The 13,583-nt window shown below is 43.7% G+C and overlaps 1 protein-coding gene across 2 annotated transcripts in view; it reads left to right on the plus strand.

The window, feature by feature from the left end:
• Window positions 1-7,933, plus strand: part of gatad2b (GATA zinc finger domain containing 2B) — a 44,252-nt gene extending 36,319 nt beyond the window's left edge. For both annotated transcript variants that reach the window (XM_085261738.1, XM_085261737.1), the window contains exon 11: window positions 99-7,933. In XM_085261738.1, the coding sequence (XP_085117864.1) occupies window positions 99-235 (137 nt within the window). In that variant the 3' untranslated portion in view covers window positions 236-7,933. The remainder of the gene's footprint in view (window positions 1-98) is intronic.
• Window positions 7,934-13,583: the final 5,650 nt, after the last annotated feature.

A 13,583-nucleotide genomic window follows, 5' to 3' on the forward strand; every position in this document is an offset into this window, starting at 1 on the left:
ATGTCAATAGCAACAAAACAAAAGGTCACTTACAAATGTTTGAGCCTTAAACTCTACAAAGTGCATCTTCTCTGAATGTTGTCCTTCTGCTTCCACAGGGTTAAACATTGCCTATCTGAACCCAGCGGCTGTCGGAGCCCATAAGAGCTCCAGCTTAGCAGACCGGCAGAGAGAGTACCTGTTGGACATGATCCCGCCTCGATCCATATCGCAGTCGATCACTGGACAGAAATGAGCCCTGTCCAGCTCTTGCCCCTTGAAGCCACCTTCATCTTCATACCTAAACCATACCGAAGCACTCCTAAATCAGTCGATACCCTCTCCTCTTCACCTCTCATCGCATGCAGTGCCTGTCCATGTGCCTACCTTAAACTGACCCATAAAAACCCCACCAAGTTGGACAAGGACTCTAAACGACCAGTGCATTTGACATGCTCTTAATATAGTAAAATCCTTCTTCTTCAGTCTATTTAAGAATTATAATTCCCCTTATTATAACTGGTGGTAGCATTATTATTCCCACAACTACCATATTTGCTTCTGTTACTATTACTCATTATGCTTTTTCCTTTTGATGGTTTGTTTTTCTGCTGTTTATCTTTGACTCTGGGTAGTGACGGCCTGTCGTTGTCAGTTTCTTTAGGCCAAGGTCATATAGGATTTTTTTTTTCTTTATAATTTGTCCTACAGCTTAGCTGCGATTGTTGCTAGTAACAGAAGATCAAGATGATGCGTTCTGGTTGCTATGCAACTTACAAGCTTTGTAAAATAGTCTCGACTTGGATGAAACAGTGGAAAATCCCGATGGGTACAAAAACAGACAGTTTGAGGCTCTGCATGCTCTTGAAAAGAGGATGAAGAACCCATTTTAAAAATGGAAAAGCTGGAGGGAGGGAAGGAGGGAGCAGCAGAGCACCCACACCTGTACAATCTCCCTAAAAGGGCCTGCTTCACAGCGACACACAGCCAAAATTCTGATATGCTAAAGTTAAGTTTCAGGACAGCGCCGGAGATTCTGCCACCAACAGAGTTAATGAACTGGAAGCGAGCGACAGACGAAAGCAAAAGAAAATCCTATGTGATCGGCGTTCGGATAATCTTTCCTTTGCTTCCACCGTCGTTCACGAAAAGCTTCTTATCAGGTTCTTCATTTCAGATTGAAACAGTAACACACTTTTTTATGCTGGATGATACTTAAGTTGTACTAATCACGATGGACAGTCACAGCAGTTTACCATCTGCCTCTTCAGGAGACCAGCAGTCAGTCGAAGCTCCAGCGAGACGGAAGCTGACAGGCCGAGTGTGTCGTCTGTGTACCTGCCAAGTATTGGGGCTGCTGATGCTCTTCATTCAGACAGAAACCTGTTGGTCCCATCCCATTTCACTATTTCCCAGTGACCTACTAAACCACCTCACCCATACTCCCCACCCCAAACCTTCGGCTGTTCAGTATGCACAGACTGAACCCTTTCACCCCGCTGTTCCTCGTGGCATCGCGTGTTCTTTGAGAGAGCGAAAAGACCTCAAAGCTAAAGGTGGAAGCATATTTTGTGCGTCCAAACCACAGACTCTGTAACTACAAATCTGGGTTCTTCTTCTTTTTATATTTTGGTTTTTAGATTATTTTCTAAATGTTGTGCAACACCCATTCCCAAACCCTAACTACTATTCCCATCCCTACCTCATCCCTTTTTGTTTGTTTGTTTAAACTTTATGCGGCGTCTCCTAATAAAATGGTTGCGTACCTGAGAGGTACAGCTGCCGGAGACGATAATAATCAACATAAAACAGAAACTATTAAAATGTCTGTATGGATTATGTATAGATACCTAGCTTCAGAGAAAAAGGACGTGGATTTTATCTTTTAAGGAGAGGCATGGCTCAATCATCGTGTGTCTGCTCTGCACACACGTTTCCTCTCCAGAGGAGCAAATTAGATGTTTTTGTATGGAGAAGAGTTAAGAGTGGCTGCGGTCTGGATGCTGGCTGACGGCTAACCAGAGTCCGGTGAGACGCTCCGATTTCACCGAGGTGTGTTTTGTGTTTCTCGTTTTGCTTTATTTACAGGCTCATGTTCATAATCCCCAAAAGATGTTTACATGCTTTTAATGTTCAAAAACACTTTATGATCCTGCACTTCTACAAATGCTCCGTTTGAGTTTCTGTCGCTTTAAAGCCCTCCTTCCAAAATTCCAACTCCACTCTTATTGGTCAGCTGTGATGACACAAGCAAGGCAAAGTTGGTGACATAGCTGAACACTTTGTGGGCTTCTTAACAAAGGCCTTACCTGAAGCCACCACAGGATGACTACATGTTGCTTCTATCCCTGAGGGCGCTCACTGAAGTCACAGCAGAGCTGACGTTGGTCTTGATGGCGTTATTTGTCACTACTTGTTCTGTTGTTGACAACATGAACAGGAGGAAGTCGATGAAAACAGGTTTGTGTGGAACGTCTCTTTGTTGAAACAGCTCAGTTAGCATGTTAGCATGACCAGTGCTAAATGGACTGGTAGCGCTTTTCTGCTCTATCTGAGCGCTCAAAGCGCTTTACACAACTCGGTGATTCACCCAATCACACAAGCGCTGTCTGACTAACATTCACACACATTCACACTCCGATGGACGCATCGGAGAGCAACCTGGGGTTAGCATCTTGCCCAAGGATATTTGGCGTGCAGACTGGAGCAGACGGGGATCGAACCACCAACCTTCCGATCAGTAGGCCACCTGCTCTGCTGCTGGTGTGTCACCTCCAGTCATGCTCCAGTTGTTACTCCTTTGAAACATGCACAAAGAAGTTATCGAACACACTGAATAAAGTTTGGAGAAAAGCTGAAAGAGACACTCAACTTGTTGATAAATGACTAAATCCTAATTTACTCTCTGCAAATGTTGGACCTCAGTCCCAGCTTTCATTTCACTGGTGCCCAGTTTGTACATGTATCTAGAAGATGGAGTTACTCCACTCATATTCTGACACATAACCCTTACAGAGCCCAGTGTCAGGCCTGCACCCCGCTCTCACTCATGTGACAGATCACTGCAGCAAGTGTGCCGTTGGTAATGGACCGGTTCTTACGCAGCCCTTTGCTACTGTACCTGAGCACTCTGTGCGCTTTATACAACGTAACCTCATCCACCCAAACACTTTTTCTCTTTTTGCTCAAGCGTTTTCTCTCTAACATTCGTACTGTGATGGATGCATCGGGCACAACTCGGGCTCAGTATCCTGCCCCAGGATGTTTGACAGGGATTGAACCACCGACTCTCTGGTTAGTAGTTGACCTCCTGCTCGAGCTCCCGAGCTACAGCTGCCCCTTTGTGTTTGTGTAAAATGATCCATTGTTGTTGTTCTTTGGTCGCACATCAGTTACAGAGTTCTTATTGCAAACTAAATTCCATCTCAGTCCCAGGATCGGTAATGTTTACCATTGGTTAAAGTGACAGCACTCGTCGTTCAGATGGAGAACTTTTGGCATGAGAGTGAAACTAGTGAGAAGAACCAATCGTTCAATGTTATTACGAACAGACTCTTCGCCTGTTCCAGGCCCATCTTCGCTGTGCTCTGGATAAGAAACGGTGAAAGTTGGTGACATAACTGTCACTGGGCTTTTACATGAGCAGCTCTCAACGCTGCAGCAGAGTAATGTGCAGTTTCCAAAGTGTCAGGAAATGTTATTCTTCCAACATAGTTGTGGAGTTGAGACGGGTTGAAAACTGCGGTGCTGTCAAATGAACAGAACTAAGCATCTGATGGTGTTAATCCACTTTTATCTATTTATCATGCAAGTGTGTGTTTTCACAAACCATTTGAAGTATTTTCATGACGACGTCGATGGTTTTGCTCCGGACTAAACCTCTAAACCTGCCCAAACCCAATCTGTCTTACACAGGTTGGACAGTTGCTTCATCACAGTTAGTTTGAGACCTAACAACAGCTGTCACAACCAGCAGTGTTAGATTGTGGTTGGCTGCCTACAGACAGCAGGCAGAAAGCTCGTTTTCCCATAAACGTAACTTTTTCTTCTTCTTTCTTTTTTGCTTATCTTGCCTTAGTGGACCATCACAGTGGATTTGAAATCAAGGTGTTATTGAAATGCAGACTTTGTTTTAATTCAAAGGGTTTAAACAACAATATTGCATCACCTGTTGAATCTTTTTTACATCTTTCAGAGGCTCAAAAGTATTTGGACAGACTGCTGTAATTTTAAATGTACGGATTATTTTTAATACTTCACTGAAATCCTGTGCTGTCAAAGACTGCCCGAAGTCTCGAACCCACGGACATCACCAGCTGTTTCCTCCATCGTGATACTCTGCCAGGCCGTTATTCCATTTACTCCAGCTGCCTTCAGCTGCTTTTTGTGTGTGTTTGCCTTCAGATTTGCCTCAATACTCAATCAATGTCCCATTTCTTTGTCTCAGAAAAGCTCTAGGGTTGCTCATGCAGTATGTTTGGGACATTGTCCATGTGCACTGAGGTGTCATCCAGTCAGTTTTGGAGCATTTGGCTAAATCTGAGCAGAGAGATCCTGTACACTGCAGAATTCATCCTGATGCTTCTGTCACGTCACCAATAAGTTGTTTTCAGGCATACATACGTATGCCACAACACTGCCTCCACCTGCTCTTTTAGATATTCTTTGTAAATGTCTCATCTGTCCTGGTTGATGGAGCGTAACCACCTTCATGCTGAGAGTTCCCATGATCAGCTAAGTACAAGTTCAACATTCACCATTAATTCCACATCTGTTTTCTCCTTTGTCAGGGAACAATGAGGGAGTCTGACCACGAATCTGCTTGTCTGTCAGTTGTCCAGTTACTTTTGACCCTTGAAGAATCAGTCAGTCAACAGTCAATGCAACACTTCTGTCAATTAAACCAGAAAGTCTGGTTTTGTCACATGTTGATTTGGTTTCAAGTCCACTGTCGTTGTGTGAAAGGCAAAATTTCATGGTCCAAAAACCTCTGGAAATAACTGTATGATGGTGGTGTTGAAGGTTTGGGAGGGAACATGAGCAATCTTCATAACTGTAATGAGGCTGTGCAGACAGCAGGTTATATGACCAACACATCATTCAGACTGCAGTCGAACCCTCCCATAATCTACGCTAGGAGAACGTGTTCAGGTCAAGTCTTTGGTGTTGTTGGTGACAACACTCGGCTATTTCGAGCAGTGTTCAGTTAACGTGCAGTATTATTCACAGCACACTGGCCCTCCAGGAGTCTGACGCATGCAGATTACTGATGATGATCTGCGACAGCATCCCGGCAGATTCAGATTATTGATAGAGACCTTGGACTAACGTGTAGTGAAACATGGCTGACCTGTTGCAAAGGACTCCGCATGACCTGACACGACCTCTGGCCGCCATGTTTGATTTCTTCAGCTCTCGGGTACCAGCTGATGTTTCTCACAGAAACGTTTACCTCGGTTTGTGTACGGTGTTTGAATGTCACAGATTACAGTTGTTTCTCTGATCCTTTGGTTTATGACTGAGCAGCTGCACAACTACACTCAGTTCATTGAAAAGTGTTTGCTAATCCACATGAACTGCTCCTTTTTAAAAATGATTCACATATTGCAACTTGACATTGGCATTTAGCTTAAAGCACTGCTGTGTTCAAGTAAAAGGCACATGTGAATGTACAAGCTAGAGAAGTGATGGTAGCAGTTAAGACCAAAAATACAGTTTTAAGAAAATGGATAAAAGAGCTTCTCTCTAAAGTACGTCAGCACTTCATCAGCTAATCTTTGCAGGTCGGTCACAGTAGTCTTCTCCTGTTTAATGAGCCCACCAGCCAAGAAAATCACCTGTAAGCTGCACGCGGGACGATTTTTGGTCCATAAAGAGAGCAGCACCAAATCATGACAGAGGAGTGTTGAACACAGTGGGAAGCAAAACTATCCAAAAACATGAGTTTTGCATCTGAAAGCACTTTGAATGGTCAGACGACAGTAGAGAAGGCAACACTGTCCTGAGCTTCTTCACAGCTCAGGACAGTGTTGGAGTTCACATGATGACCCATGGAAAGGTCAGTGTTTCCTCTTATGCCCAGTTTGAGAGCTGTTAGTTTCCCCTCTCCCTAATTCAGCTGTTTTCTCACATGTGCATCTTATAGCCTACTAACAATCAAAGTGTGTTATATTGTTATTGACACAGGGATAGAAGTTTCAGTGTTCAAATCCACAGATTGTGGCTGATACTCTCGTAAGTTTCTCAAATTTGCTTAAATATGAAGGTGGGTGCTGTAACAGTCTAAGGCCTGTCGCCCTGCAGTGAACGCGCTGCCTCATAAAGGCTGTACGATACAGTAATGTCAACTTTTATTACAGTGTTACTGAACGAATCCTAAGCGAGTATCGGTACTGAGTCGACTCTGATGAAGCTCCGTGTGAATCCATCTGTGGTTCAAAGCTCAGCTCCAATAAGCCCTGCATCGTCTACACGCGTACAGTGTTTGTGCGGTTTTTTTGTTTGTTTGTTTGTTTTGTTGTGCGTTCTGGTTGTGTCCAAGTAATCCAGACCTGCCTGTCACTACTACAGAATGATCCAGTGACAAACAGTCCACAGAGAGCGATCCAAGATCCCTGCTGTGAGCTGGCACTATGTGTATAAAGACTGAGCTGAATGGGAGACAACGTTTGAAATTGGATGTAGCGAAACGATACCTGAAATCTATTTTTGCTCCAACTCCTGGTCCGATCTGCTTTAGCTGCAAAGCTAAAGTTTAAATGACAAAATAAGCTCCCGTCTCTCTTTTTGCAGATGCATTTATACATCTTTGTATTTGAACTTTGTTCTTTTCAACATCACTTTTTAGATTTTCAAGTCATTCTTTATTCTAAGGATTTGTTTGTTTTCTTTCTGTCGCAGTTAAAAAAAATATTGACTATGAAATAAATGACACAATATTTGCTAGGTTTTAAGTGATAATGACTTATTGTACATATGCATTTTTTCCTCCGTTACTGAAAAAAGAAATTAAATGGTTGTACATTGTGTAGAAAAGCAAACAAAAAGCCATGAATATTGTGAAGCTTGTCATTTCGTTTTGTGATCACTGTGTATTATTGTGTAACAAATGTGCAAAATGTTTGGGATTCCTTTTCTTTCGCCCGTTCTGCTTCTTGAAGCAGCCTTGCTGGTTGCATTTGCTGTTATTTTGAACTAGTTAGCGTTTGCAGGGAAGTGCTCACTGGTTCAGATCAGAATGGTCTGAAACTCCCGTCTGAATACTTCGACGCATTAAACTTTAGATACCTTCAAATTACTTGTTGATGGAAACACTCTGATTGGTCGGACTCGGTGGGCCTAGCCCTCACTGTCAGAACGCCGTCACGTTGGCGAAACCACCTCTCGTAATTACGTTTCTGTGTTTTGATGGAAACGATTACTGCTCCCCGGGTTGTTACACGCAGGCAGACAGCGGATCGACACGAACCACTAATTCTTACAACTGTTGAAACTTTTTGTTTGTTTAGCTTTTTCGTAAAGAAGCGCTCGCCCTGAATCAGTGACCACTTTTTCTGCCGACACCAGCATACAACACGTATGATACTGTACTGTTTGGCTTTATCTTCTATTAATTGTTGTTGCTAATGCAGGGAATGATTTAACTGCAAAATCATTGTTTCTTTTTGCATAGTGTTGACAATTTTAAATATCTGGGAAGTAGGAACGAATGATAAAACGGACCAGAGACTAATCAGACTAATTTTTGTTTTACTTGCATCAATCCTGACCTTTTGCACATACTTGATATTTAACGGTCTTCAAAAAAAACGTCAAGAAAATAATGCTGTTTGAATACTGCCAGTTGATTGACAATTATGCATTGATTGAAAAAAAATAAGCTAATTTTGGAGGAAATAACTTTGTAATATTTATCTCTTGCAAGCTATGTTTAATAAAGGTTGAAACAATTTGCTTCAAAGTGTCAACGTCATTCAGCTTTCTTCTTCTTCTTCAGCAACGCTCTGGGCAGCGTTTTCAGCCGATCTGTCCCGACCACTTTTCCTCTGGTCTTTTCATTAATTTTCAAGTTATCATTATCTCCTCAAAAACAGTCTCCATCTACCCCAACAACATACCCTGGATCACCAAGGAGCTCAAGGAAATCCTTAATTTAAAAAAAAGAGGATTTTCTTTTCCGGCTCTGCTCTGGATAAAAAGGAGGTCAACAGGGAGGTCAAGAGCCCCTTAAAAACTGCTAAACTGGAGTATAAAAACACTGTTGGAAAAAAATTCACCACAGGGGACCTCCACTCAGCCTGGCAGGGCCTCAAAACCATGGCCTCTGTGAATACTGTGGTCACCACCTCCAGAACCATCCAGGTTCTCATTCTTGGCCTGTTTATGCCATGCCCTTATCTTTAACGTCTGCTCCGTTGTACCTTAATTGGCCCTTGGGGATAAATAAATAAAGTCTCTCTGATTCTGATTCTTTAGCCGTTTAAATCAGCTGTGTTGGATCAAGCACACCGGCCCTCGAGGCCTGGAGATCCCCACCCCTGGATTAGGGGGTCTATACTTAAACCAGCGTTTATATCATGTACACAACGCAGTACTCTCCACTAGGTGGCAGCCTGGAGCAACAAACCATTTCCCGGGTCAGCTGAAATTTGACCTGTGTCGAAACAGTTTCCATCTGGAGAGCTTGAAAGAGCCTCCAGGAAAAGTAGAATGAAGCAGACTGATCAGGACTCAATCTGAACCCAGCTCTCTCCATTTCAGCACCGACGAATGTGTTTTTACTGTAACTTGTTTCATGATGTCACTTCTTGATTTTTCAGTGTTGACTAAACAGCCATCCTCTGTGAGCTGCTTTGAATGAACCGGTACATGCAGGGATCAGGGCTGGTGGACACGCACACACACACACACACACACACACACACACACACACACACACACACACACTATTTGGAGCAGCTGTTACAGTATTGTTTCTGCGCTGTGTCATAACGTGACCTGTTGACTGTCTGCCATACTGCATTTGAGATGCCATCTACTGGAACATGCAAAGTTACAAAGCAGAATAGAATAGAAATGGTTTTTGCCTGAATATTAAATATTATTGTCGCATTGATCCTAAAAAGCGCTCTGTGGGTTTTATGGCTCTTTAAGTCATAAGACCACTGCTAACAGAATCAGCTCCCAGCCCAGAGCAGATTTACTGAGCGCTCGCTAACAGTCTTATCTGACTCCTGCTCCTGCCTCCTTTGAGCGTATCAGAAGGTTCCTGTAACGGCGATGCATAGTTTGAATAGACTTTTCTAAAAATAAGGCTGTCAGACATGTATTTACTTAAGGATGTTTGCAGAAATGCCCGTGCTTACACGGAACCGTTGGACAGTTGGTAATAAACAAGTGTCACATATCTGTTTCTGCCATCATACTGAACTCGTACTGTTACCAGTTAAACGTGTTGATGAAGTCTTTCAGGCTTTGTGCACATGCAGGAAAACAACGAGCTGCATCTCACTCCCCTTTTGTCTAGAGCGCAAACAGTCATTACACAACACAACCACAATCATGTGACCTGTAAAAAAGGAGAACAGCTGCATTAATAGAGTACATGACGGTGGGCGGGGCCGGCTCTGTGTGGAACGTGTGGAACATGACGTTCTCTGAGTGTTTACATATAGATCTGCCTGAAGGACGGGAACACGGTAGGTGGACGACCTCGAGTGTGTAACTATAGTGCAGTGCGACCTTCCAAAGTGCTTCAAACCACACAGCCTCCCTTAAGTGAAACAGTAACATCGCTCATCTACATTTGCTCTGTGTTTGTCTGTTATGGACTGACCTCTGTTGTCACACTTTAACAACCTTCAAACGTCAGAAAATCTCCCAGCGAGTCATTTCCTTATTGTCAGCCTCGTCGAGCCTGAGTGGCACACACACCTGGACGTTGATTTAATGTCTGCATGTGCACAAGTCAATACGCAGTTAGGCCTTCCTCCATCACTGTAATATACTCTAGAATAAAGAGTTAAGCAGCTGCTCACTACAATAATTCATTAGGATTCATGAATTAATCCTAATATTTGCCTCACTTTTTTAACGTAAACTGTCACGGACTCCTCACAAGGCAAACATCTCCATGTAAGATACACAGAGTGGACGAGACTGAACAAGCAGCAGGGCTGATAATGAACCACAGAGACCGTAGACAAACATTAACATTGATAATAACTCTGGGGGCATCCATCTGTTGCTGTCTGTTTCTCCTGTTCCAGCCAATGAAAGGGCTTACCTGCTCTACAGCTGTGTGCACGCTCTCAGTCACTCTGGAGCGAAACACATTCACCTTACTTTGGTCACTGCTAACGTCCTCTCTCCTGCCCGTCAGTAAATCTTTTCAAACTGCTCACAGTTGTTTGAATGTGCTTGAAGTCCAAACAAAGGTTCCCAGACCAAAGTCTGTTTATTCTGGAAAACATTGCTCAGCACAGAAATGATCAAATCTGTTCTTGCACACATAAAACGTGCTGATCGGTGCTGGTAAAGAGCGGAGCGTCTGCCGGGAACACAAGCCGGGAAGGTTAAGATCCTGCGGTCGGTTTGTTTCCACCGGCCTCAGAGTTTATGTCTTCCTCACTCTCCCCAAAAACACAAGTGTTCACGTCTGTGCGGTTTTATCTGTATTTTCAAAATATCTGCCGATTCATGTTCTGTCCTGCTTGTTGTTTTTCAGTGCGAGCATGCACGCAGGTGGCAGACGGCTGATTAAGGTGGATGTCAAGGTGACGAGTCTGTCTGTGCACATTGCTGTTCCCCACACAGTGAGTGAAATGCTGCAAACGCTATAGCTACTGATCAAAACGCTCAACAAGGAAAACTGTCATTGGTTCAGCTCCCAGGCTTTTATTCTTTCTCACTGTTTCTTTAGAATATGCATGAATAAAGTAACTGTTGTAATGGCGATGACCTTGTTCACTGTTATCACTGCTGACTTTGTTTTCTGAGTATCTCCTCCCAGGACAGACAGTGGGTGGGCCCTCTGTGTTGTCTTCCTTTGGGGACCCTGACTTCCTCCCACCACCCAAAAGCATGAATGCCAGTTTAACTGGTGACTCCAAACTGGTCACGGATATGAAGCAGAATACAGTACTGTAGGAATACATGGTTAACCATGTGACTTACAGTTACATACCTGTGCTTGCACCATATTAAAGACTCCGCTGACTAAACCCATGTGACTTTTTGACAGTCAGAGTTCCCTGAAAGGGAACAACCTGTAACATTTTCAACACTTATTCGCTTCCATTTAAAAGTAAGTTTGGCAAAAACCCACTAAAATATCAAAACTGAAAGCAGATCAAGCAGCAGGAAGCAGAAAGTCCCCCCCGTCCTGCCCAGGAGCCATGAGAAAAACAAAATTCCTCCCGAAGACGCCCACATGCCCTGTGTGCATGCCCCACGCATGAACAAGGACTCCAACCAATCACAGAACACTTAGCAACAGGCTTCAGCCAATCAGTCCTCAAGTTTTGGGGGAAACAGAGAGGACTTTTTTCTCCTGTGGTTGACACTGTGAAAAGAAAGAATGAAGGAAACTCGTCCAGTTCCTGAGGAGCAACTTTTGTGTCAGTTCAGCAGCAGCAAAGCAGCAAAGCAGCAAAGCAGCACAGCAGCAAAGCACAACCACGGTCGCCTCCAGGCGGCTTTATACTGGAAGGCAGACGCTGCAATAATTGTTATGTGAAGAAATGTCTTTCAGCCACTTTTCTCCTTTAGTGGTCAGTTCTCTCTTTGTTTCTCTGCCTTTGCACAAGCACATTTCCCTTTCCTGAAACAGGCTTCACAAAGGCCGAGTTCTGTTCAGTTAAGAGCTTCTTCTGTTGTCACACTTCCAAATCGAAAACTGGGAAAAGATGAAGCTGCTTGAACATCATTCCTGTCTAAAACAATAAGAAGGCCTAATGACTTGTCCTGTTAACCTTTGTACTGTCGCCATCGTGCACCTGGTCACATTTTGAGAAATAATGTTTTTATGCCCCCTTAACTGGATTGAAGGCATCATAAATGGAGGCTTTAAAGAGGCCGGTTTTACAGTTCAATGCTTTTTTGGAAGAGCCTCAGCAATCAGTGTTTATTTGAGGCAACTGTATCATGATGTCCCACTCATGACTAGACTCGCTCAGTAAGCAAACTGAACTTCCTGTGGTGAATCACCGCCTCCGCTGAGAGAACAAATGGGCGGATGAGGAAATAGACAGCGATCTGCTGAAAACCGGCGGGTGTGTCTGTGTACTTGTGCTGCTGGTATTTTGTGAGTGTCTTGGTGGGTGGGTGTGAACACGCAGCTCGTGAATGCTAGCCTTTATTCAGTCAGACACGGGGCAAGTGCTCTGGCCTCTCAGCCAATCACAGCTGGCGTCTGGGGATGGCTCGAGGCGTGCGCCGAGTTATGACATGATGGTGTAGCTGCCCGCAAACACACATGCCTGGAACATGAGAACATTTCTCATCAGCCTTACTTCATCTCTCAGAGTGAAACCCAAGAATGAGCCACAATGCAAATGTCTGGAGATTTATCATCATTAGTTTTATTCATTTTTATGACTATGAAGGATCTCCTGAGGGTTCGGCGCTGCCAGCCCGAATCTTTGTTGTTGTTATTAAGTTCAGAATCAGAATCAGAATCAGAATCAGAATACTTTATTGATCCCTGGGGGAAATTATTTTTTGTTACAGTGCTCCATTTTAAACCAACATTAAGACAAGACAGACAATACGCTAACTAAGAATAGTACAATATATACATATATATACATACATACATACATAAGTCACTTATAAATAAATATTTGGAAAAGAAACATGTGTAGCTGTAGCAGCAAACAGTGTGTTAAGTGGATGCGTTGTACAAGTTGTTGCAAAGTCTCCGTCTGTGTCTCTCTGAGCTTCTGCACTGGAACGACAATGGAGGTGGAACAGGCCTGCAGGGTCGGCGTCTTCCTCTTCTTGCCTTAAAGACAAAGGTTAGCCTCAGTGAGGCGAGATGGGAGGAGCCTGTTTTTGAAGAAGTCATTAGAAACCCCCCCCCAGCTCGCTGCCCTACTGCTCGGGAACGCCTTGATGGACCTCAGACAGTGAAAAGTGTGGATCCAAAGTCAGGCAGACCTTAATAGGAGGGAGTGAAGCCCCGATGAGTTTCCTGCTGTCCTCACCGTCTCTGCGTCTGAGGCACTGCAGGCTCCAGTTGGTTCAGATGAAATTTGTTTTTTAGCTGAACTGTTTAATCTGAATCTAACTCCAGGAGAGAATTCCTGTAGGGCTGGTCAGGGGTCAATAAATCAACTTCTTCCAATCTGCCACAGATTGGAAGAATGTTGGCTCATTTGAAATAATCTGTAACACTGAGGTGTTTATCCTACTAAACAAACTTCCAGTTAAAAACTCATCCAGGGACGAGTCCGGAATAAAGAGGTCAAATCTTTATATCATTTTATTATTAAGAGTTTGCAAAACAAGGCGTTATTAGAGCAAAAGGCCTTATCTGCACAACACCAAAGACCCACACAGTTCTTTTAATGGCACAGCCTGCCAGCAATGTAGCAATCACCTGA

This window comes from Mchenga conophoros, linkage group LG22, assembly GCF_057382185.1.
Source record: "Mchenga conophoros isolate Kocher_MC1m ecotype Shallow Benthic linkage group LG22, M_conophoros_male_GT1.1, whole genome shotgun sequence".
Lineage (NCBI taxonomy): Eukaryota > Metazoa > Chordata > Actinopteri > Cichliformes > Cichlidae > Mchenga > Mchenga conophoros.